Consider the following 26,791-nt stretch of genomic DNA (forward strand, 5'->3'; position numbering starts at 1 on the left):
AATCTCAGGTACCATAATTGGTGACATGACTCATAATCGGTGACATGAGTCATGTCACCATAACAATCAAAAGGCTAGGGTTGCTGTTGCTGTTATTTTATTGTTTGTTTTTTGTGGGTCAATGTGATTGTAATGCCTGGTTGGCAATGGCAATCGCTTCTAGTTCTTAGGACACTTAATTGATCATCATGCACATTATATTTTTCAACTTGCTTTTTTATGTGAGAGTGATGAGACTACTTAATTTGCAATCCAAGTCACAATAATTTATTTGGTTTCTTTTGATTTTATGGATCTAAGAGGCTACATCATGTACGTAATTGAAATTTCAGGAATATTGCTTGTTTATGATTTTGTTAGGTGGAATTTATCGTTAGTCCTCACAGTTAATTACTTGATAAGTTTGTGTTATCTCTGCTATTTTTCTTGATGAAAAACTTGGTAGGTGATTGATTACTTGACAACTAAGATTGCAGTTAATTCTGCACCAAGCTAATCTGTTGTTGGACTCACATCAAATTCAAGTTTGATGGTTTTGTAGGGGGATATTAGCTGCTACTATATATTCTTCTTCTATACGACATTATAGCTGTAATTGGTTGACAATTTCTGTTGCAGAATGGAACTAGGGATGACAAAAATCCTCATCAGGTAGGGTACTCATCGGGTATTCGACCCTAATTGGGTAATGGGGATGGAGATGGGGATTCCCAATATTCGAATTCTAAAATCGGGTGCGGGGCGGAGATGGTATTTTGTTCCCCATGCCCACCCAATAAGAATTATCTGAAATATATGTGTGTGTTTGTGTGTATCTATATATATTATTTATTATATATTTTTTGATTATCTTCATTTTGTTCCCCATGCCCACCCAATTTTTTTATCAATATTTAAATTCTGTTAAAATTTTTTTTATTTTAATAAAAAATCTTTATCAACGTGTCAATTTTTCTTGATTGAAATAATAAATTTATTTTATTTTGAGGTTTGATTTTGAACTTCATATTTTACAATCCATAATTATTTTTATAAATTTTTATTTAATAAATTAATTATATTCTTAACGGGGATTGGGGCGGGTAAGGGGACCTAATCCCTAATGGGGACGGGGAATCCCCACTATCTTATTACGAGGATTGGGGCGGGTAAGGGGATGAGGAATGAAGTCGGGTATGAAGATGGTAATTTAATCTCCTTACAATACCCTCCCCATTGCCACCCTTAGTTGGAACACATTATAAAAGTATCCAAATATTGAAAATAGAGAATAGGGTAACTTGAGTCCATTGCTTCGAGACACTCTTTATCTAGGGGCCGTGACCACTTACCCAATTTCAGCTTAAAATTGCCCACTTACTCCACTAAGAGTTTTTTAACCCCATTTACCTAGTCTAACATCTACTGACAATTTTACCCCTATTAATTAAATTGAAACTGCTCTCTCTCTCTCTCTCTCTCTCTCTCTCTCTCTCTCTCTCTCTCTCTCTCTCTCTCTCTCTCTCTCTCTCTCTCTCTACTGAAACTGATTGATCTCCACCGGCGAAGAGCTGGAGCATCCACATCTGACCCGAGATAATCGCCAAGTACCAAATCCTCGAGCAGGTCGGATCCGGCACCTACTCCGACGTCTACCGCGCCCGCCGTCTCGCCGACAACCTCAGCGTTGCTCTTAAGGAGGTCCACAACTACCAGTCGGCCTTCCGCAAAATCGAGACGCTCCACGGCTGCCCCAACGTTGTCATTTTGTACGAGTACTTCTAGCGCGAGGACGAGGACGCCGTGCTCCTGCTCGAGTTTCTGGCCACTGATCAGAGCGGCGAAGAAGAAGGAGGGCGGGATGGGCTGCGGCGAGGTCAAGAGGTGGATGCTGTATGGGATCGACACGTGTCATTGGAATATGATCATGCATCTGGATTTTTTTTTTTTGATGACATCGTGCATCTGGATTTGAAGCCGAGCAATTTGTTGATGGGAAGGATGGCGTGCTCAAGCCGACTGAAGTTATACATGTCAGGAAGGAAAGAAGAAAGAAGAATGAAAAAAGGTTTTATTGAGGAGTTATACATGTCTATTGCGGGTCAATAATACGATTATTAGGGGTCAATAATAAGATTATTTATTTGGATAAACCTACAAAAACTTTCAAAATTATAAACATCTTCATTTTTTATTAATTATTGATCCCTAATAAACTTGTTACTGGGGGGCAATAATATGATTACTGGGCCTTATTAAGGGGGCAATAAATTCAGACGCCGGAATCCGATCACTAGTCCGGTAGCCGGATTCGGAATTCCGGTGAATGGTCGCGGGATTCAGGTCACCGGTCGCCGGCTGGCCATTGGTCACGGGAGTCCAGCAAGGTCTCCAATGACAAGTGAGAAAGAAGGAGAGGGCAAAAAAGTCTTAAAAATAAATAAATAAAGAATAAAAAAATAATTAATTGGGTATTAGGAAAATAACTTCTTAGAGTGTTTGGGTAAGTGGACAATCTCTTAGAGTATTTGGACAAGTGGGGTTAATTAACTCCAAAATTAAGTAAATGATCATTCCTTCCTTTATTTATACATTGCGAATGGAATTTGATGAAACTTTTGAATTATTTATCCTCCTTATTTACTGCCAATTTGTTCTTGGTGTTATTCAACCTGGTATTTCTGGATCCCTCTGTGTATTTGTTTCTTGAATAATTACCAAATAATTCCAAAGCACCTTGACAACTTTAACTTTTCGATCCTTTAAAAGACTCATTGGTATTTTGATGCCTTCCTTTTTTTGGCTCATGCTTTTGAGCTTTCTGAAAGGTCTGAGGACGATAACTGACTCTAGGATTCATTTGTCATCGGTTGTACTGATTTGACTGAATTGGAACTCTAAGAAGAAATCATTTCTATGCCTTCCATGGAAATATTTTACTCCAAATGCCCATGTAAATAATACAAAACCAACTGTTGTTTAATTCGTAATTTTTACAGAGCCCTATTTTTAGACAGACCGTCGAATAGTGAAATCCAAATATTGTTCCTGGATTCGAATCTGGGACACTATTCTTTTAGTTGCCAAACACTGCTCCTCCCTCAGTAACAATTACCGGAATGATGGTATACTATGATTTCTAGACATCTAGTGGTGTGTATTTAATTATTTTTGATAGCTGTGCAAGTCTTTGAGAGATGATCACACCTACGGGAGTTCTAACCTTGCGGAATAAGCTGGTGGGATTTATAATAATAACCAGCAAGGGAGGGACCTCCATATGGTACAAAGTTGTTGGAAAACAGTGGTTTACTATAATGAAAGTCCTTTACCTTTATATAAAAACAAACATAATAGGAAAGGACTTCACAAAATTCCAGTTTCAATGGTTTATTCACATATGACATACCAATGACAGAAAGAAAGAAAGAAAGAAAGAAAGAGAGAAAGAAACGCATAATCAGAAGCCCCACTTAGGGTAAGAGTATAATCAAACAGATGGTATAGATTCACACTAGAAACTTTCAAATCAGTGTTGGGTGGCGTACTAAAGACATTATTGATCATTTGCTAAATCAATCGAGGGAAGAAGACCCACATCATAAACAATGAAGTTTTGAATATGAATCCCATCAGACATTAGGGCTAGTGAGAATAATGGTATGGGCAAGCACATGGTAATGCTGGGGTTGAGATACATATATATATATACAACATTGAGAGATTGATTATCAATTTTGATAAGATGGGGGGAACAGAGAAATATTGCTCCATGCACAGAGGACATGGTAGCTGTGGGGGGGAGGTGGGGGGGCCTTTGTTAGTGCTCTAATGAGTTGTTTCCCAATGGAAGGTCTTGTGATTCTCCAATGGAGGAAATTTTTCATTGTTTGGTACTTGAGAAACAAGGATTTGATTGCTAGTTGTTGCCCTTCTTTTGGATCACAAACCACCCTATAATTCATGAGTTTTCATTGTTTGTTTTTTAATTATTCTTATCAAAATCCCTACAATAAGTTGTTGAGGTTGAAGGACAACCCTCCGTTAGGTGCCCCCACTCTCTCGAAATTAAATCCCCTTGAGTTGATGAGTTCGATAGGTTTGAATCTTTGATCTTTGAAATCTTTGATAAAGCTAGGGCTATATGAATGTGCATGTTATGAACGCGTTTGACTCTGTTTTGTTTCCCTTTACTGCTTTACAGTTCAAGTTTCTGCGAAGTTTCACCGTGTTTGTGTTTGTCAGGAAGAAACCATATTTATGTTGATCGTGTAAGAACTGGGACTGGGGAGGACGTGTCTTTCCAGCAGGGAGACCAAGGACAATGGGTCATGTCAATGCCATTGTGCATTATAAGGGCAATGATATAGGGCATCAATGAGGCCTAAGATTTATGGCCTCAAATCCTAGGTGTCATGTCATGTAAGTAAATAAAAATTTATTTTCAATTCCATATAATATATCTTGCCACATCATACTATTTCAACACCAACTTTACCCTTTTAAATTTCCTTTTAAATGTTAGGGGATAAATTAATTACATTAATGAATTTAATCAGGTGACAAAAAAAAATATCAGCTATTAATTATATATTAATTTAAGAGATATGTCTACTTATTCTTTGATCAATATTTTTCTTCATTTAATTAAATTCTTTCCTTTAATTTTTCTTCCCAAATGGCATTAATATATTGAATTATGTGTCAAGAAATAGACGTTAGCTGTTCATCCACAAAAATATAATAATTTGGGAAATACTTATGTCTAAATTAAGAGGTAAGAAAAAATTACACGTTAGCAGCCATTAATTAACATCTACAATTTAAATATAAGGGAAAGACAAACAAAAAATAATAAATTCAGATCTAACGTTTAAACCTTATCTACATAAAGAGAAAACAATGAACAAAAGAATAAATACAATCATATGAATATGTATTTTTCACATTATACTTTCAAAATTTGCAAGAACCCAACAAAGGTTGAATTCATATACATGTGATATACAAATCTATTAATCGAATGTACGTGCAAATCTATTGACTGAATTACATGAAATTTTTTCTACTCTTAATTGAAGAAAAAAAAATTGTTGATTAAATCTAAGCATGAGTGTAATGAAAAAAAAAATGAAAGAAAGCCAAAATAATTTTTGAGGTAGAAAGCCAAAATAATTTTGGAGTCATTAGATTTTGGAATGATAAGATGGTATTTTTCTCAAAAATTACATTGCATGATTTGACAAATAGGTGATTTGTGTAGATGACATGACATGACACCTAAGATTGAGGCCACAAATCTTAGGCTTCATTGAGGCCACAAATCTTTTTCCGCATTATAAATATGTGCAATAATTCCCAAGTACAAACTAACCCAATATTAGATCGCGACTAGAAACTAAATAATGAATGATTTCCTTTAATGGTGAAATTGTAAGCTGAATATATATATATATATGTGTGTGTGTGTGTGTGTGTGTGTCACTACGTTCTCTTCGAAGCAATATTTCGGCAACGTCTTTACCGTTAATTGCGTAAGTGTGTGTGTGTGTGTGTCACTACGTTCTCTTCAAAGCAATATTTCGGCAACGTCTTTACCGTTAATTGCGAAAGTTCCATGAATATAAATTTTAATTGAGAAAAAAATGCAAACAGTACCCGACCTTTGACCCATTAGTAACTTTAGTACCTGACAAAAAAAAAAATCACTTTGGTACTTGAAGTTCGGACCCCGACCCAACATTAGTACCTAGAACACTGTTGGCCGTTACGGCGTTAGTCAAGTGGCAAACTTTGAAGGGTATTCTCGTCTCTTCACTCAATCTCTTCTTCTTCCTCAAGCTCAGATTTTCAATCCATAGGTGGCAAACTCTCATCTACAACGGGTACATAGCTGGAATATTTCCCTACTTCTCCTTCCTCGGCGAGTACATAGCCGCCCGAATCCCGAGAGTTTTTTAATATCGAAACCCAGAGTACAAGTATGGGATATCACCAAGAAAATGGGGATCGAATAGAAGGAACATACATCATAGTCTAGCTGGTCTTCAGGCTCTTGTTATTCTCACACCGAACCCAACTATGCTCTGGTAATCAAATGGGTCTAAATGGAAAATCTTCAAGCTCTTGTTATTCTCACACGAAACCGAACCCAACTTGGATATGAAGAAGACGTGCCAAGTCCCCTCTCTCTTTCTCTCGCTTTAACCCCTAATCCTCTCTCCATATTCCCCTAATCCTCTCTCCAACATTAGTACCTAGAACACTGTTGGCCGTTACGGCGTTAGTCAAGTGGCAAACTTTGAAGGGTATTCTCGTCTCTTCACTCAATCTCTTCTTCTTCCTCAAGCTCAGATTTTCAATCCATAGGTGGCAAACTCTCATCTACAACGGGTACATAGCTGGAATATTTCCCTACTTCTCCTTCCTCGGCGAGTACATAGCCGCCCGAATCCCGAGAGTTTTTTAATATCGAAACCCAGAGTACAAGTATGGGATATCACCAAGAAAATGGGGATCGAATAGAAGGAACATACATCATAGTCTAGCTGGTCTTCAGGCTCTTGTTATTCTCACACCGAACCCAACTATGCTCTGGTAATCAAATGGGTCTAAATGGAAAATCTTCAAGCTCTTGTTATTCTCACACGAAACCGAACCCAACTTGGATATGAAGAAGACGTGCCAAGTCCCCTCTCTCTTTCTCTCGCTTTAACCCCTAATCCTCTCTCCATATTCCCCCCCCCCCCCCCAATAATCTTCACTGCCATGAGAAGAAGACGAAAATGAACCAAACCTCAGACTTTCTTCTCTGCCAATCTTCCAGAGTCCCTCTGATACATTTGTTCAACCCAGAAAAGGAAAAAAAAACTCAGAAATGTGTTGTGTGGGCAAAGTAACAAAGATCTTCATCTTCGTGGTGACAGTGCTTGTGGTTGTTGGCCTCGTCTTAGGTTTGGGATTCTCCGCCATGGCTTCCACCATCAAACAACAAATCTGAATTCTTCACTGTAGCTCTTAACCCCAAAACATAAAATAGAGACAACCTAACCAAAATTTTAACCACAAACACAAAACCCAATTGGGAAAACTCCCAACCCAACCACAATAATCCTCTTCGGGTTCAAAATAGCAAGAAAAGTCTTCTTCTTCCTCCTCAACCCAACCACAATAATCCTCTTCGGGTTCAAAACTCCCAACCCAACCTCAAATTCGTCATATGTTTCTGGCAAAGAACTGCGAATTGCAATGAGAGAAAGATTGGGTCTTGAAGAAAGCTCTAAGAAATCAAAAGATGAAGAGAGCGTGAGGAAGAAGAAGAAATCAGAAGCTCAGATCGGAAAAGAAAGCATCAGCCTCTCTTCCGATTTCAAACCCATAATCTCCGCCCCGCCGTCGTCGCACCCTTCATCTTTCCCTTCTTCTGCCTCCTTCGCCGCATCAACCCCCTCCGCCTCTTCTTCTTACTCCTCCATCTTCCCTTCTTCTACTTCGACGTCTCGCACCCAAGTCAACAAGCGAAGAGACAATTCTGTCGTGGACCACATAGTGGAGGAAAAAAAAAACAAATAACATTATAGACTCAAATTACCCATTTACCCTTTATTATATGTCACCTGGCTAATGCCGTAACGGCTAACAGTGTTCTAGGTACTAATGTTGGGTTAGGGTCCGAACTTCAGGTACCAAAGTGATATTATTTTTTTTGTCATATACTAAAGTTACTAATGGGCCAAAGGTCGCGTACTGTTTGCATTTTTTTTCCATTTTAATTTTTGTGCATCTATGTTCTAGATTACGTTCAAAAATGGATACATTTATTGCATACATACTTTGAAGAGTTATACACTCTATCAATTAATTTTTTAATTATTAAATTCAACATTGATTATTGTTAACTTTGATTGTAGAGTTGTGTGAGTACTTCATAGAAAAGAGGAAAACAAAAAGACCTAGATAGTAAGTGAGAACTAATAGAAGTGTCAGTCTAACTAGAATTGAATATTCAATATCAAAATTGTAAATAATTAGTAAAAAAAAACTCACAATAGTAAATGAACTGAAAAAAGTGGATTTCCAAAAGCTACATGCTCAAAGAGCTTAGCAGAGAGTTCGGTAATTTGGTTTCTATCCTATACTGGTATACTAGGTATACAAACTGATGGGTTGAGCGGCGGCGTAGTCCTGAGAAGCTGTGCGGCAATGAGGATCTGGGCAGCTTGTGATACTGGTGGGGGGCACGGCGAGGCCAAGCGATGGCCGTTGTATGCTGGGTCGGGCCTGTGCGGCTTGGTTGAGCGTGGTCGGCGTAGCGAGTTAAGGCGGACAGGTGGTTGGGAGCATATGGCGTTGCACGAATGCATGAGGATATGAAGTTTGGGCCTGCTCCAAATCCTGCTGAGCCTTGTGGTTTTGGGCTTCTACTCTTTGGGCTACCCTATTGGGCCTTTAATTGGGCTAGGGCTTTGGCCCTTGGCCCAACTCTATGTTTTTGGCTTTTTGTCTAATTATAATAATTTTCTTGTATTAGGAACCTAGATCTCTAGCGGCTCTGGCGTAGTACCAATGGACCATCCCCGCTACCTCTATGTATTTGAATGTATAATGAGTAGGTCTATTTCTATGTAACGCTATGGGTACTGCCACTATCTTCTTGCTTGTCTATGTCCATAAATGACAGTGGAAATGTATGTAATGACCTATTCTGACTTGTGATGAATATATTATTTCCATCCCAGGAGCTTGATTAAAAAAAAAAAGTTATAAAAATGTGTTTTTTTTCCTACCATTTATTCTAGCCAACAAAATGTGCATCAAAATGCATACTTTATGGTTAACCTAAATCTCATAGATTCCAATCGTAGTTACAAGTTACAAGTACTCAGTTTCTCTTATCTAAAAAAAAAAAAAAAATTAGTTAGTTCAAATATATCAGAAATTCAGATGATAAATCATCCTTTATCTTCATGTCTTTATTTTAAGTATTTTTACATATAAATGGTAACATTTCAAGTTAAGATTTACCACTAATTATTCTCATCTGAGGTAAAACTCATAAGCCTAGCTTCATCTAGTAAAATACTTTATTACAGTATTACGTTCATGACACGCTATATTTATTTCGATTCTTAAACTAGAAGAAGAAGAAAAAATGAAAAAGGAAAATGCACTATTTCATAAAATCATACCTTAGGTAAAAAGTACAGATTGATTTTGGGGTTTTCACCATATTTATTCTTCTTGTCGCCAAACTTGTGTAATACTTGGCACTTGCTAACATCATTAGATACCCAACATATATCGTGCATAAACTTATTGTAATTAACTGTGGAAAATCTTCAATAAATAATATATTACACCATCCCACATAACTTGGAAATGATGATTCCACGTTCCTTGCCTCCAGATACATATGCAAAAGCTATTCCCAGTTTAGTAGATACTAAACCTAAACTAGCTGGGGATAAGGTGCATATAAAGAAGATACTTGTCACTTTTAGAAAGTTCATACTTCATAACTCGACAACTCGGATGGAATAGAAAGTAAAAGGAATTTGCAAAGCAACCCTAATTAAATCATTAATTAACTACAGTGAAAAGAAATACTCCTACGTACTAATTAATAGAGCAATAACTTATTTCATCAACCTAGTTTTGTTTCTTAATTTTGGTTAATCTCACTATTTGGTAAGGATGTAATAAATATACTATCAAATACTAGCTTTAGTTACAAGACGGATTTCTTTTCTTTTTCGGCTATGATATATGATATTGGAGTGACGGGGGAAAAATAGCCTTGATAATCAAAGAGTAATTAAGTAATTCAAGTTGATGAAATGACATCACAAATGTAATTAACCCTAGGGTTAAGGCGCTCTCCTCTCCTTTTAACACATGAGATCATATGCATGTGGATCCCCATATCCCCCCACACCCATCGCCCTCAAAAACTCCCACGACCTTCATATTAATTTGGGACCAAATAATAAGTTTTTAAATATCTTGGTACGTCTAGATTGTACAAAACAAAGCATTGTTCCCTTTGTAATTTTGTAAATGAGCTTAAGTTCGTCTAAAAGCATGAAGGAAATGCTTATAATAAATTTGATGAGTATGCACTTCAGCTTTCAACCGACTTTCAGATATGCAACAACAACAACTAGCTAGTCTGTGTTTGTTGGTTTAAGTGATCAAAGCGACTTTTGATTAGAAATTGAAGGACCACGTTAGATTCTTCTTATTGAGCTCTCGACGTGTATAATGCATAATTGCATATTTAAGAGGGACCACATCAAATGGGGTATTAACATGCAAAGCTCTTAATACAGACATCTGGCTAAGCGATAACAAAGATAGTTTTGGTCTCACAAAGAGTTGACACACTTATTTTTAGGGGTGAGTGCTTCTGATTTGATTTGCCTCCAATCCCATTGATGAATATTAAGTTCAGCTACTGCTTGATTTGGATTGGCTTTGTATAGCATGTACGTTTGAAGTTTTGAGGGTTAGGGTTTGTAATAAATATTGGTTTGAAAACCCACCTCCATCTATGCGAATCCATTTTTATTTTGCTTCCAAAACAATTATAGTGTTGATTCTAAATTTTCAGTCTATAGAATGACAGGAAAAAAGAAATATAAAAGAAGGGCAATGATATAGGGCCTCAATGAGGCCTAAGATTTGTGGCCTCAATCCTAGGTGTCAAGCCATGTCATCTATACACCTCACTAATTTGTCAAATCATGTCATGTCATTCTTGAATAAAAAGACTATTTTATCCTTTTACAATCTAATGGCTCTAAATTATTTTAGTTTTCTTCTAGAAAATATATATTATTATTATTTATATATATATATATATAATTCGTCTAAAAAAATTTATATTTATATATTTTTGTGAATATATATATATATTTATTTATCTGTAATTTGTCAAAAAAAATATATATATGTTGTTGAATATATAACGGCTCTAAAATATTTTGACTTTCTTCTAAAAAATATATTGTTTGGTTTTTTTTCCTTTCTTTCTTTTTCATTATTTTGGATTTTTTTTCATTATACATATTCAAAAAAAAAATATGGGTGTATATATATATATATATATATATATATATATAAAATTCGTTAAAAACAAAGTTATATATATATATAATTCGTCCAAAAAATGTATATATATTCAATGGAGAATTAATGTGGTGTATATATATTAATATTGTAATTGTAATCCATGAAATCTGGTAAATTGAAGTAATATTTAAATATTTTAATAAATAAATGTATTAAAATTAATGGAAGATTAGTTACCTTACATTAACAAGTTAATTTGAAAAGTAAAAAATTAAATTGAATTCACAAAAATAGAAAGAAAAAGTATTTAAATAGTAATTTTAACTCATAAAATCTGGTGACTAAAAACCTAGATATCTAAATTGATTGGGAAGTTGATATCTGAAAAGAAATTGCTTAATATGGAATACAATATATTACACATGAGGAAATTAATTTTTGAAAGTATACTTGTTTTGTTGATCCCAAATTTTTCAATAGACAATAATGATTTTTAAATGTGAATGATAGCTTCTATTTTAGTGTAAATATGTCATTAGAAAAAAGTTCCCAGTGAACTCTACTTGTTCATTATTAGCTACTTAGTACTTTTTTATTCGTATAAGACATATTAGTAATTAGCTAACGTTCAATTTCAATGTGAATGATATATGGCTTCAATTTTAGTGTGAATATGTTATTAGGGAAAGATTCCCCGTTGAACTTTACTATTGGCTACTTAGTACTTACTTGTTCGTGCAAGACACACTAGCTTATTTTAAGTTTCAATGGATGATGGCTTCTATTTTAGTGTGAATATGCCATTCGGGAAAGGTCTCCAGTAAACTTTACTAGCTCATTATTAGCTACTTAGTACTTATTGTTCGTGTAAGACATGCTAGCTAACTTTAAATTTCAGTGTGGATGATGACTTCTATTTTAGTGTAATTATGTCATTAGGAAAATGTCCCCAATGAACTTTACTAGCTCATTATTGGCTACTTAGTACTTATTTGTTACTGTGAGACAATGTGGATGATGACTTCTATTTTAGTGTAATTATGCCAATAGGAAAAGATGCTCAGTAAACTTTACTAGCTAATCATTGGCTACTTAATACTTACTTGTTCGTGCAAGACATGTTAGCTCTTTCAGTTTCAGTAGATGATGGCTTCTATTTAAGTGTGAATATGCCATTAGGTAAAGGTCTCCAATGAACTCTACTAGCTTATCATTGGCTACTTAATACTTAATTACTTGTTCGTGCACGACATTTAGTTTTTTCAATTTCAGTAGATGATGACTTATATTTAAGTGTGAATATGTCATTAGGTATGAACTCTACTAGCTCATCAGTGGCTACATTAGTACTTATTTGTTACTGTAAGACATGTTAGCTGACTTTAAATTTCAGTGTGGATGATGATTTCTATTTCAGTGTAAATATGCCATTAGAGAAAAATCCGCAGTAAACATTACTGGCTCATTATTAGCTACTTATTACTTATTTGTTCATGTAAGACATGTTAGCTGACTTTAATGTTAATGTGGACGATGACTTCTATTTTACATCTTCCTTAATTGCACTTTTTCTTTGATTATTGCTGTGTTATACACCTATTGTTCATTGAATTTCTACATAGTATTAATAACATTATGATTGTTTTTTCATGTAAAAATAAACGAACAGTTGTATTAATGAAGTCTCACTTGACCTTTAAGGAACACTTCCTAATGTTGTGTTTGGATAAGACAATATTATATTATCCAGAAATTTTGAAATGATGGAATCTAGAATTTTATCAATTCAATTTATTAATGATATTTTCTTACCTCTTCAATTACCAGATTTCATAGGTTTTAATTACGATTTCAATACATTTTCTTTCCATTTTTGTGGATCCAATTTAATTTTTGACTTTTCTAATTAACTTGTTAGTGTAAGGTAAACTAATCTTCCATTAATTATATTAAATTCATTTATTAAAAGAGTTTAATATTACTTCAATTTACCAAATTTGATGGGTTATAATTAAGATATTAATATATTTTCTTTCCATTTTTGTAGAATCAATTTTAAATTTGACTTTTTTTTTTATTTTGTGGGTTAGAATTATGACATTAATATATATATAAATTTCTGTACGAATTATATATATATATATACATATATAATTATATATATATTTATACACACAAACACATATTTGTATATAATTTTTTTTTTGACGAATTATATATATATATATAATGAAAAAAAGAAAAAGAAAAAAAAATCAAAATAATATATTTTATTTTTAAATGAAAACCAAAATAATTTAGAGCCATTAAATTTTAGAAGGATAAGATAGCCTTTTTACTCAAGAATTACATGACATGATTTGACAAATAGATAATGTGTGTAGGTGACAAGGCATGACACCTAGGATTGAGGCCACAAATCTTAGGCCTCATTGAGGCCACAAATCATTTTCCATAAAAGAATATGAGATTTATCTCGATTCATCTGATGTTGTTCGACTATTGAAGCTGTCTTAACATTAATATTAAGGGGTAACTAATTATGGGTGGTGATGTAAGCTATTGAAGCTATGCCTACATTAATACTTGATTTACATATGTATGCTCCGAACACCCACACATAGAGAAGTATTTGCTTATGAAAATTTCTTAATTGTAACATGTACGGAGAGATGTAACTACCATGAAATTAATTGGGATTGCTTGTATTCTAAGTTTGCGAGTCATTAGTTTATAAGTTTTTGTGAAACATTATTTCAGATTGTGACACATTCTTGTAACTTGTATAGATCTTGAGAACTGATTCACTTGGAGAATTTTGTTTCAAGGTTAATATATATTAAAGTTCAAGCATAAATGTGATGCTACTCTATCATTATATTCAAGTAAACTGGCCCCATATATTCAAGTCTCAACATCAAAAATACCCCACTTAATGTAAATTTCTGAAAATAAATATACATGGTTTTGGTGATTGGTAGAATTGGTAGCTCCTATAAGTTTATCAAATTTTGAATAAAGTCAAATTGACTTATTATTGAAAATAAAGTCAGAATGATCATTACATATTTTTTCGCTGTCATTTATAAACAGACAAGAAGTTGTGCTGATATCACGATGATACATAGGGATAGGTTCACTTATTATACATTTATCAGTCCCTTAAGAAAAACAAGCTTGTAAACTATGAGTTTATCAAATTGTCAACTTTGAGAAGTGAAGAATTTAGTTTATCTTTTATTGATCAAAACTTACCAAGTTAGGCCGGTGATCGAACATCTAATATATAAAAGATCGACATCGATCACGTACCAGTCTATCATATATGGATTTGAGTTCAATGTTGCCACGAGAAGCCAGCTCAAACTAAGAGCAATGATTTTTCTTTTAAATGGTTCTATGTGTTCTGATGATCTTATCAGTGGCTAGTTAGCATTGACTATACTACTCTTCCTTTCCTAAAGGGTTCCAGAGATGTAAAATGTAAGATGTAAAGTGTAAAAGCCATTATCATAGTGTAACATAAGGGGCATTCAAGTTAAACGTTTGGCTAAAGAAAAGCTATACCAAATGCCCAGCATAAGGATTGAAAAAAAAAAAAAAAACTCTTTTTTCTTTTCTTCTTTATCGTGTTGAAGTCGTCGCTAACTTCTAAAGTAATTTGGTATAGTGAGAGTTACTTCACGGTTGTATCACATTCAATTGTCACATCCATATATGATTTTTCTTTTCTTTTCTGAAACAAATGAAGTCAACTTTCCAAAGAGGAAGGGGGTTTGTGAAATAGAAATTGGGGAAAGCATTATTCATCTATTCTGCTTTGGCAAGGGAAGTCACGATCAAGATTCATTTGTGATCTTAGTCTTGTTGAAATGCCAGTCATAACTCATAACTCATAAGGGGAACCTAGTCTTGCCACTTTACATTTTTCATCGTAGGTTCCAAACTAGCTATGTGGTCCTAATTCCTAAATCCTAATATGTTAAAGCAATCGATGGACTATTGATTAGTTAGCAGACTGTAGTCAAAATTTGGTGATCCATAAAACTTCATAGCTGTTAGTTAGAAACTTTGTGACCAATTGAATCTGATTTGATAGATTGATGTATTTCTACCACCGTGCAAACTGACATCGACGGTAATAATTTTTTTTTTTTAAATTGAGAATTAGGCTATATTAGTTTATCTACGACAGCCGATTTGGACAACGGTAATAAAATCTATTTGGATGCTGACTGAATTTTTTGATGGAGAGTAAAATTAGGGATTTAGGAAAGGGTTTTTATCACTACTAGGGTCAAAACTTTCTTGCACCGGATAAAATAATACATAATTTTCAAAAGTGATCAAAATGATATCTAAATTTAAAAAAAACAAGTCAACTTGGTACCAAACTTTCAAAAGTGATCAAAATGATACCTAAAGTTTTAAAAACAAATCAACTTGATACCTCAACTTATTTTTTGTAACTTCTCTATTAAAATTGATCACGTGTGGTGCAATGTTTTGTAGGGTTATAATAATATTTTACACAAAACACTGTTTTTTTTTTATTTTAAAATTTTACCAAGGGTTTTTTTAATTATTTTTTATTTTACTTTGTTGATTATGTTCTTCTTCTATCTCTACCTCTCTCTCTCTCTCGCTCTCTCTCTCCCCCATTTTTCTTTGTTTCTTTAGAAGATGGGAGAATCCCAACTTTATTTGTTTCTAAGATCAATGGTGGAATTGAAATTGAATGGAAGATTTTAATTCTATAGAAGAAGAAGATTGGGTTATAGATGGTTGATGGCCCCTCTAACCACAAATCACTTCAATTTCTGGACTTGATTTGGCATCTATGCATCTCTATACTCAGTTTCAGATTCCAATTCTGCAAAATTTTTGAATTCTAATTACAGAAAGTTCACAGATGGCAGAAGAACGAGGAAGAAGAAGAACACAAAAAGAGAAAGAGAAAGAATTAGAGAATAATATTGTCATTTCCAACTAAAAATTGAGTGAAACGTTATATATACTCTTAGCTTTAATGGAGATGTGACAGAAAATGGACGAGGGTATGAAGTTGATCAATTTTCTTAAGTCTAGGTACCTCTTTGCTCACTTTTGAAAGTTTGGTATCATTTTGTCTGATGCAAGAAAGTTTTGACCTTAATGGTGATAAAAACCCTTTAAGAAATATCATTGTTCATACTCTATTTTGATGGCCCTTCCTAGCGTCAAAAAACAAAACCTGTGTGCTCATATAAGTGAATAGTACATTACTATGTGAACTTGGTTGTCACCATATGGTATTGCAGTTGTGCTTGGTCGATAGTGTGCTGAATAAGGCGTTATGCCTCTAGAATGAGTGAATTATAACGTAAAATGTATGTTCAGACGCACATCTGTATAGTAAGACGTGTTTTGGAATAAGTTTACAGATGACAATATGTTACTAAGAAGATCGAGCAATCACGTAATCGTATTAGAGGTTGTGCTCAATCAAAAGTGTGTCAAAGAAGATTTTTGGCCTCTAAGGGGGTGAATGGTAAAGACACGAATGAGTGGGTGCGAGTGACTAACATATATTACCAAATGTCCTTCACTCGAATGAAGATTGATGAAATGCTCCAAATGCATAAACCAATATCTCCATAGTAAGACACATTTTGAAGTGTGAGTCCAAGAACAAACATCGGTTCATACTATTAGTACAAAATGGTTTAAAAGCCTGTGCCTGATTGAAAATCGTAGCTTCTTTTCGCCTAGGCGGTTCGGATCGACGGCCGGTGGCCGGAGGCCGTCAGATGCGGTTGCCGTGAGGGTTGAAATCGTCTTTTGCAACAGTGCAAAATGAGGTTGTCATTTTTATTTTTGTTTCTATGGAGGTGTATTAACTATTAGCAGATAGAAATGATTATTTACAGTCGTCGTGATTATTTACTGCATTGAATGGTATTAATATCACCCCTCTGGCCTCTTCTGCATTTCTCCTCCCGACTTCTCTCATCAATTTCCCTTCTTCCTCCTCCTCGTGCCACCCTCCCTAGCTCATCCTCCACCGTCCCAACTAAACTTGGTAACGTGACGTACGTACTCTCCCGATATTTTACCGATAACTTCCCCTCCCCCATCTCGCGAGAATTACTCCTCTCTCTTCCCTATATATTTCGAACCAGCAGAGAGGGACAGAGGAGGAAGACGAAGTCCCTCTGCAGTCCCAGCTTGGAAATCTGTTTCCATTTTCAATGCAGACTTAATTACCGTTCTGCCACCCCTACCCTCTCAAACTCTCACTCTCACACCCACTGCTCTAAACCTACACCCAAATGTAGACAACTCCAATTATTTCTACAAATAAATAAATATACTTTGCCATCAATCCAAGCAAAAAACAAGATTTGAAATTTAACCCCAAGAAGAAGAAGAAGTAGCTCCTCCTCCTTTGCTCCTCATTATAATAATCCTCCTCTGCTTTCTCTCTAACCCAACTCCCTCTCTCTTTCTCCTGTCTCAGTTTCAGAGCTCCTCACAGGTAATTCATCTACACCTTCTCTTTCTTTCACTCCCAGTTTCAGAGAGCCTAGATTTTGGCGACCGGCGATTTGTGCATGCCAGCTGCATTTTCATTTTCATTGCATTTATTTTCGATAGCGATTGATGCTTGACATTAGCATTTATTATCTGCTCCTTCTCCTTCTTCTTCTTCTTCTTCTGTTCTGTTGCAGTTACTCCTCTTCTTCTTCTTGACTTGTTCAGCTCAACCAAACCCAGAATGCGAAATTAAAAAACTTGATCGGTCCAATCGTTGCTCCGGTTCGAATTGGTCTCAGGCGTTCCGAAAAAAATGCGAGTAAAGGAGATGCACCCGCTCTGCTGTATAACGCTGGAGAGCGCCGGCATCGGCGACCAGTCGCCGGAGGCGTCGTCGCTGTCGAGGACGCGGAGCTTGCCGGCGAGTCTGGCGGCGTCTTCGCTCGGATCTGCCGGCAATGCAGGACGGCAGACGGGATCTGAGGCCACCGTGGCCGGAGTGCTCCACAAGTGGACCAATTACGGCAAGGGATGGAGATCCAGGTGGTTCCTGCTGCGAAACGGCGTCCTCTCCTACGCCAAGATTCGGCTGCCGGAGAATCTCAACCTCCTGAACCCAAACGACGACGTTCGCGTCATCGGCGAGATCTCGACTCGGACCACGCACCGGCTTTCGAGGATTGACAGCGGGAGTATCGGGCGACGGAAGCACCAGAAAACCGTTGGAATCGTCCACCTCAAGGTACGGCTTGCCCTGAGAAAACTCTTTATCCTCTGCGACGCGTACCCACAGTAGTAACACAGTGTGTAACCAATCTCCTGGGAATTAAAGTATCTAAACTTTTTGCCGCTTTTGGATTCAAAGTTTTGACCTTTTGTTACCTTTTTTTTTTTTTTTTTTTTTTAATCTCCCGGAATCGGTCATGAACCGCTGGTTTCTTGGCATTGTTCTGGTTTCTGGGTTTTGGGAAGTTCCATTCTCCAATTACGTCTTTCAAGTCTGTAAATTTTACAGTTTAACTGGCTGTTAGTGTGAAGTGGGTCACATCAGCAGGTGGATAAGGGAGTGATACAATACGCTGTAGGCCTAGGTTATTATCCTATGGTCCCATCGCGTTCCTGTGTTTTATTCGTCGGATTCAAACCTCCTCCTCCTCCTCTCAAATCGTTTTCTTTTTTCTTTCTGAGGAGAAAACAAGGTTCCAAGGCGTCACGAGGGATCGTACGGTGGGGCTGGGGAGGGCACCAACATTTCCAGCAGGGGGATTCTAGAGTTTCTGATGGGTTTTGGGGTGCGTTTATTTGGGTTTGAGTCCTCGTGGGACTCGGTAACAAGTTAGGGGTTGCTTTCAAAGCTTTATTTTATGGCTTTACTTGACGTTTGAGCAATGGGTTTGATTTTTTTCAGTGACATAAATAAGCAAAGTTGGGAGCTTTGAGACCCATTAGGTGGCGGTGCGGTTTTACCGTTTCAAGATTTGAGTTTTTAAGCTAAGCACTGTTTAGAAAACGAGGATAAGAATTTGTTTTTTATTTATTTATTTTAATTCTGAGAATATTCTTAGTTGTTTTCAAAGTCTGGGTTTTGATGTTAGTGGATGAGAAAGTCCATGCTGAGGAGTCTGGGTGGAGTTTCGGCTTTGGACATCGTGGGGTGCCATTAAGAGCTTAAAAGATTGTTTTTTCTCATTCGGGTTTTTCTCTAGTGGCTTGGAGGTGGATGAGCTGAGTTCAAGTTTTGAAATTCTCTTCTGGGTATCCTCTAATTTTGTTAGCTACTGTACCTTCTGATTTGCGTTTCCGGTTTCCGCTTTGTTGAATTTTGTTTTTTCGCCATGTAATGAGGGAATGTTGTTTTTTGAATGTAATGCCATCATGATATTGATTATCATTTTGGAACATTATGATGTCCTTTTTTTTTTTTTTATGATCTGAAGATATGTTTTTCTTTGAATTTGTGTGTAGCAGATTTCATCCTTCAGAGAAAGCAAGTCGGATGATCGGAAGTTTTACATATTTACTGCTACAAAGACTCTTCATTTAAGGACTAATTCAAAGAGAGACCGGGCGGCTTGGTTGCAAGCTTTGGCATCAACCCGGAGTCTATTTCCACTGAGATCGTTGAATGATAATCTCTCCCTTGTACAAACGGATTTATCTGTATCTACTGAGAGACTAAAGAGCCGCCTACTTGAAGAGGGAACCAGTGAGAACACTGTAAAGGATTGTGAGCAGATAATGCTCTCTGAATTCTCTCAATTACAAGGACAGCTCAAGGTTCTGTGCGAAGAACGGTCCAATTTGTTCGACACGTTAAGACAGTTGGAGGTAACTAGTTCTCAACCTTTTGTACACTTTCTTAAAGTTAAGGGATTGTCTTTGTCACGGCAAATAACTCAAACACAATTACAATTTAGTGAGGGCTACTTGATTTGTATACCAGAGAGATTCCTTATGAGATATCTATTTATGTAGGGTCATGTTTCTTGCTGAGTGCCGACTGATAAACCATCATGTCTTTACACACAGCTCCAACTTCTAATATCTTCTTGTTTGGCTTTGCAAATTTAATCGTCACGTTTTATGCCTGCCTAATGTTATGTCTATGTCAAATTACTATACCATCATACTTGACTTTACTATTTATGGTCATTGCTGCTGTCATTCCTAATATCTCATAGAATGGATGAATCTATTGAATTCACTCATTTTTCTGTGCTGTTGTTTGTTTATAATAGCCCAGATAATTGAGAATTTCCATTTGCTTAATTCTTGGTAGGAGGAAAGCTAGCGTTAGTTGTCCTCATGTTGGTTGAAGTGGATCCCACTTTGTGGATCCACCAATCAAAGGAAGCATCTTCTTGGTAGATCAGAGACAAAGTGCTTTCTAAATTGAGAACTATATATACTTGGAGTGCATATCACTAACTTCTTCCTATTAATTTCTATGCATATATATACGTAAAGGAAATTGCCAGATAGAATGAACTCCAATCCTGTCAGAATCTGTACTCTTAAATAGAAATTGGATGAGAGGACATTACTATATGTATAAAATGTTACATATATGTATTAAACATCTGTATATACTATACACAGATTGATCTGAGAACTTAAAAGGATTGAAGTTTTCATAGCAAGCTTGTCTTGTCATGCTTTCCAAGTGGACAATGATTTTTACTTCCCACAATCATAAAGATGGAAGCAAACTAAGTTCATCTAATCTTTCCTTCAAAAATCAAACCACTAGTATCACTCTAGAGGTTAATGGGTTCCCAGTGTCTGTAACTTCCACTAAAAGATAGATCTTAGGAATATTCATTGCCTTGGTTCCTGTGGTCAACCAACAGTGTTAGAATGGATTTTTGCTAGTGTCATTGGAAGTGACTTTGTTTTGAGGTATACCTTCTACATTCTGTCTTTGGAAGGCTTATTCCATATTTACGAAAGCATTACAATGGTTTGTTATAATTTTGTACATTACTTTGTGACTGCAATCTTCATTTTATAGTTTTGATTGCTTTGTGTTATAGCTAAGCATGTGACTTCTGCTTATGCAGGCAGCTAACTTTGAAGCTGAAGCCTCTGGAATTCACGATGGTGAATACCAATTGACGAAGCATGAGTTTTCCAGTTTGCGGCAGGGAAAATATAGTGGTACACAATTTATGTTTTCTCTGTCCACTTTCTAATAAGCTCTTTCCTTCTTCATTAAACCAAATATACTTTGCTTGTATAATGCGCAAAAAACAGTGTTATTGTAGGGTATAAAATTGATTTGGATAAAAAAAACATGAAATAATTCTGTGAATGGAACATGTAGAAGAAGACTTTAGTTGGCTATTTTGTTGAGTGTTAGAGTTTGATAGCACAGAGCCAATCCACTGAAGACCCATCCTTAATAAAAGTTGTGGACCTCTCTTCAACATGACAATTGAGTCGACGCTTTACATTGTGTCATTAACTCATTATTCTACATGCACACACGCAATACTCATCTTAATTTCTAAAAGTGGTGCTCAATCCTTATTACAGCCCCCAGCTGTTTATAATAAAAACTTGACATGCAAGATGTAATATATACTGGTCATGACATTGTTGATGCATGTAAGAGCAGTAAGTTCCTTTATTTGAATCAATAGATTTAACTTTGACCTAGACGAATAGTTTGCTTTGTGTTTGTGGTTTTTAAATTCCCTTTTAGTGTTTTCAATCTAATTGAAAGATGGCTGGTATATTAATTAGGACTTATATGATCATAGGAATTCATCAGCTTTTATTCTCATTTTGTATCTCAAAGCTTAGTGGTTCAAAGTCACGCTATCCAAGAGAATTTTTAGTGGTTTGTATTTTTGCTCCTTTTCCATGTCTGCTTGAATACTGACATCTGTTTCGGTTTTTAGAATGCAGCACAACTGAATCATCTGACGATATTGAGAAACAGGAGCTTGAGGAAGTGTCAGATGAAGATGAATTGTCATTTTTTGACACAAAAGAGTATTTTACTGAACCGAACATAAGTTGCGGGTCTGTGCAAGTTGTAAATAACACAAATAAGATCAACAAACCTCGAAGTCAATTTAGTAATGTTGAGGAGATGCACACAGAAAAGGAAATTAGTGATGTTAGATATCCACACATTGAAAGGAGAAAAGAGCTTCCTGTTCCAGTTGAGAAGGAGAAAGGAGTCAGCCTTTGGTCCATGATTAAAGACAATGTGGGAAAGGATCTCACTCGAGTTTGTCTCCCTGTGTATTTTAATGAGCCAATATCATCTCTTCAGAAGTGTTGTGAGGACATGGAGTACTCGTATCTTTTGGATCGGGCATATGAGTATGGAAAAATGGTAAGACCAGAGAGTCTTCTTAATTTATATTACATCGCCATGCCAATGTAATTTTACTGTGTGATATTTTGGTAATGATGGCTATGCAAGCAGTTCCTCAACCGCCTCCACCTTTTGGTTTTAGTCCTACATAGTATCATCTTTTAATGACTACATTTAGGGTTTTATTATCTATTATTATTATTATTATTGTTGTTGTTGTTATTATTATTAAATTAAAGTCTTGATGATTAGTTGTAATGGGTCAATCACAGGAGGAATAACTGTTAATAGCTTTGCTGTGTCTTGTGTTTTATATTGAAATTAAGCTCGACTTTGACTGGAATAGGAAGTGCAGCAGAATATCTTGAATGCATCTAAGACTAATTATATTTTGAAGCTGACATGTTCCTCTTTGGTCTCTTGAAATATTAGGGGAATAGTCTCCAAAGGATTCTAAATGTTGCTGCATTTGCGGTTTCTGGTTATGCATCATCGGAAGGGCGGCACTGTAAGCCATTCAATCCTTTGTTAGGTGAAACTTATGAAGCCGACTATCCAGATAAAGGAATTCGCTTCTTCTCTGAAAAGGTAAGCATTTGAAGATCAAAGAATATAGTATAAAAAATCAAAACAACTAAAACAAATGAACAATGGGAACTTAAGTACAATAAGGTATGATGATTGACAACTGGTTGGTATATGCATCAAATTTTGAACAGCTTAAAGAACAACACCACTCTTGTTGAGAGGGCCAACTATACTGCCTTCTTAATTATCAGAGAAAAGAAATTCAAGCTTTTGGTCAAATGAGTATGCAACTTTGGACAGAAACTTATTGAAAGAACTTTGAATTTTATTAAGTAATTCTCAGAATATTTAAGGAGTAAGTACTCAACATTGTGAAAGTATTGTTTGAGAACTTGATATTTGCAAGCAAAGACAGGATCCTACAACTATACTTCTTTCTCTTACAGTGGGTTTATATAAATATGTGTGATTCCAAAGATTATCCTACTCAATACAAAATATTCAATGAACTTTTACTTTTAACAGGTCAGTCACCACCCAACACTCATTGCTTGCCACTGTGAAGGTAGAGGGTGGAAGTTCTGGGCTGACAGCAATCTCCGGTCAAAATTTTGGGGGCGATCAATTCAGCTTGACCCTGTTGGAGTTCTAAGCGTGGAGTTTGATGATGGCGAAATTTTCCAGTGGAGCAAGGTGGGATTACTGTGTGATTCTGTTTCCCTTTATACTGACTCCTCATTCGAATTTTTGATTTATCTTTTTTATTTGTTTATTTATTTTCTTTATATATGTTCCAGTCATGCTAAATATTTTCATGCCATTTGATAGGTCACAACAAATATATATAATCTCATTCTCGGTAAACTTTATTGTGACCACCATGGTACAATGCACATACGGGGTAATCGTGAGTATTCATGCAAACTGAAGTTCAAAGAGCAATCCATTCTTGACCGAAATCCTCACCAGGTTAGTGGTTAAATTTTATTTATGAACCTGTTCTGACATCTGTTGTTTCTATGCCAAGGCATAGAAAATGTTGACACATGCTCACTGCTTTATTCGTCTGATGACTCTGAGAAACTCACACATCTGTTGGTCTATATTGTGCGCCATTCTTCATGATAATTATTGGATTAATTGCACGTATATATTATCCACATAGGTCCATGGTTTTGTTGAAGATGTTGTGGGGAAAAAGGTTGCTACACTATTTGGGAAGTGGGATGACAGCATGTATTATGTTAATGGTGATGTGGGTGGAAAGCCAAATCCTTCAGATGCTTCCTTATTGTGGAAAGGAAGTAAACCCCCTAATATCACACGGTACAACTTAACATCGTTCGCTATCACACTGAACGAGCTAACACCTGGACTGCAGGTAGACATGATGTAGTACATCAATTTTTCCTATGCATTTTCATTTTCCTCTTATGCATCTCTAATTGTTTCTTATAGCTTTGTCTGATCCTGGGTATTTGATCACGGATTAAGGAGAAGCTCCCACCCACGGATTCCAGACTCAGGCCAGACCAGCGGCACCTGGAGAATGGAGAATATGAAAAGGCGAATGCGGAGAAGCAGCGGTTGGAAAGAAGGCAAAGAATGGTACGTATGGCATCTTTGATATCTCTGGGACACACACACACACACACCAACCTAAATGCGAGCTTCATAGGCCGATTCTTCACTTGTTTATTTATTTTATTTGGCGTGGGAGGTACAATGTGTGTTTTTTTTTTTTCCATCAGCAAATTAATCGATGCATCCATTGATTTTGGATAGAAAAATGTTTAATAAGTACTTTCAGTGTATCATATGTTGCATGAAATACCAGTATTAAGGAGATGGCTTATGATCAGTTGACATATATCATTATATAGTACTAATGTTGGTGGTGATCCTTTGAACTCTTATTGCACAGTCGAGGAAATTACAAGAAAATGGGTGGAAACCCAAATGGTTTGAGAGAGATGGTGAAGATGGACCTTTCCGCTATGTTGGGGGCTATTGGGAATCACGGAAACAGGGTAAATGGGATGAGTGCCCAAACATTTTTGGTGAATTTGATGAAGGCCTTGATACATTAGAAGGGTCATAATTGCATTCAGGTGCGTTCTATTTCCTGAAAAACTGTGTTGATACATTCTCAACTTTGCAACATGCACAAATTTCTCCAATATGTCATTAGATTTATAGCGTCTCATAGATATCATCTCTGCTGACTGCTTCTGTGGGATAAAATCCTCCTGAAAGGCGATGTGGATACTCCATGTGTCTAAAACCTGAAATCCAGAATGTTGTCTCAAAGATTTTCTCTTTTAATCTTTCAAAGACTTGGAGTTCAGTACCTATTTCTCAATCATCCACATATTCACTGCTTAAATTGCATTGTATTGTATTGTATGCTTAACTGTTATGTCACATGCCTAAGGCATAGTTCTCACAGCTTGAAACCATTTTTTCCTAATCATCGGATCTCATCACATGCCGTCAGTAGTTTGACCAGTAATGCCCCTCGTACTGTTCAACCCAAAAGAAATTTAAGAAATCCAGAACCGAAATGGTTCTCTGAGGTATACTCAAAACAAGTCCCTTAGAGAAGTGGGTTTCTTCCCCCCCCAAATTTATGTTTACATGCATTATTTATTCCATTGAGAAAGTTCAGTCAGAAAAGAACAAACATATCATATGCTCATGTTGATGTTGATGTTGTCATGTACCTGTGTGCTATAAATGTGAAGTCTTCTTTTATCAGTAAAAATGTGAAGAGTTCATTTTGTATGATTTTCTCTGATAATGCAGGAAAACAAAACGCCTTAGGATACTTGTCACAGGCAGAGCTGTGCACATAGATATAGCTTGGCGTTTCCGGTTCTGTTGTATTTGTGATGGAGCTGATCCTACCTGGGCATTCAAACGAAGAATTATATATCTCTTAACTGTAAGATGATGGTTAGATTGTAGTCTTATATATCCTTGTAATTCTATCCTTTTGTCAGTATCCAAACTGTCTAATCTCTGTCATATGTTGTAGTCTCTCTCCTCTCTTTGGGTGCTAGCCATTGGTTCAGCACTTTCATATTTATTTGTACTTTCGTTTTTAGCAATAAAAAGAAAGATGTAATTTCATCCTCATTCAGTTGTGTAATATCTTTGATCAGGCAATCACTATACCTTAAAAAGAGAAGAAATAAAACAACAATAGGTATATATTGGTGTTCTAAACCTTGTTCGTTTGGCATTAGCACGAACAAAAATGGTCATTTAGTAATATATCTGCTTTAAGCTTAATTAATAAAAGAGAGAGGGATAAAGGAGATTGAAATGAGAAACGTTAAGGATAAATGAGGAAGCTCTATTTTCCTACTTTTGGCCTTCAGATGTTCCTTGACAGAGAATGCACATGACTAGGATGTTCTACAGTTAGGGATGGTAATGGGGCGGGTCGGGGATGGGGATCACAATACCATCCCCATCCCCGAGGTCATTATCTACCCCCGTCCCTGCCCCAATCCCCAATAAAAATATATTGGGGATTTCCCGTCCCCATTCCCATTGGGGGACTAAGCCTCCAAACCCGCCCCACATCCCCAATAAGAATTTAATAAATAAAATAATTTTTTCTCATATTGCATTTTTAAAAATCAAAATCTACAACAAATAAATTTAAACCTGTTTTAGAGAAACTGAATTTGGGAGTAATTTGCTGTGTATTCTCATTGATAATAGGGGCCTCTTTATATTGAGGATTACAATGTATAAAATCTCAATCATACAAGGAAAGTAATTCTACATTGAATAGGATTCTAGATCTTTCTAATTAAATCCTATTACCACTAGGTCAAGTAACCTAGAGTTTGGGCTAAA

General features: G+C 36.0%; 1 protein-coding gene across 4 annotated transcripts; it reads left to right on the forward strand.

Moving 5' to 3' along the window:
• The first annotated feature begins 17,019 nt into the window (after positions 1 to 17,019).
• LOC112177211 (oxysterol-binding protein-related protein 2A) lies at positions 17,020 to 26,059 on the forward strand. Of its 4 annotated transcripts, none has more exons than XM_024315476.2 (12): positions 17,021 to 17,566; positions 17,760 to 18,307; positions 19,534 to 19,893; positions 21,126 to 21,222; positions 21,969 to 22,411; positions 22,826 to 22,981; positions 23,447 to 23,614; positions 23,750 to 23,890; positions 24,087 to 24,302; positions 24,410 to 24,529; positions 24,846 to 25,032; positions 25,727 to 26,059. In XM_024315476.2, exons 2-11 carry the CDS (start codon positions 17,879 to 17,881, stop codon positions 25,020 to 25,022), a joined length of 2,307 nt encoding a protein of 768 aa, XP_024171244.1. In that variant the 5' UTR covers positions 17,021 to 17,566; positions 17,760 to 17,878; the 3' UTR covers positions 25,023 to 25,032; positions 25,727 to 26,059. The 4 variants fall into 4 exon arrangements, 3 of the variants coding, with proteins under 3 accessions (XP_024171244.1, XP_040367049.1, XP_024171246.1); XM_040511115.1 differs by having other exon boundaries at positions 17,791 to 18,307; XM_024315478.2 differs by having other exon boundaries at positions 17,022 to 17,566; positions 24,416 to 24,529.
• Positions 26,060 to 26,791: the final 732 nt, after the last annotated feature.

This window comes from Rosa chinensis, chromosome 7, assembly GCF_002994745.2.
Source record: "Rosa chinensis cultivar Old Blush chromosome 7, RchiOBHm-V2, whole genome shotgun sequence".
NCBI classification, from domain to species: Eukaryota; Viridiplantae; Streptophyta; class Magnoliopsida; order Rosales; family Rosaceae; genus Rosa; species Rosa chinensis.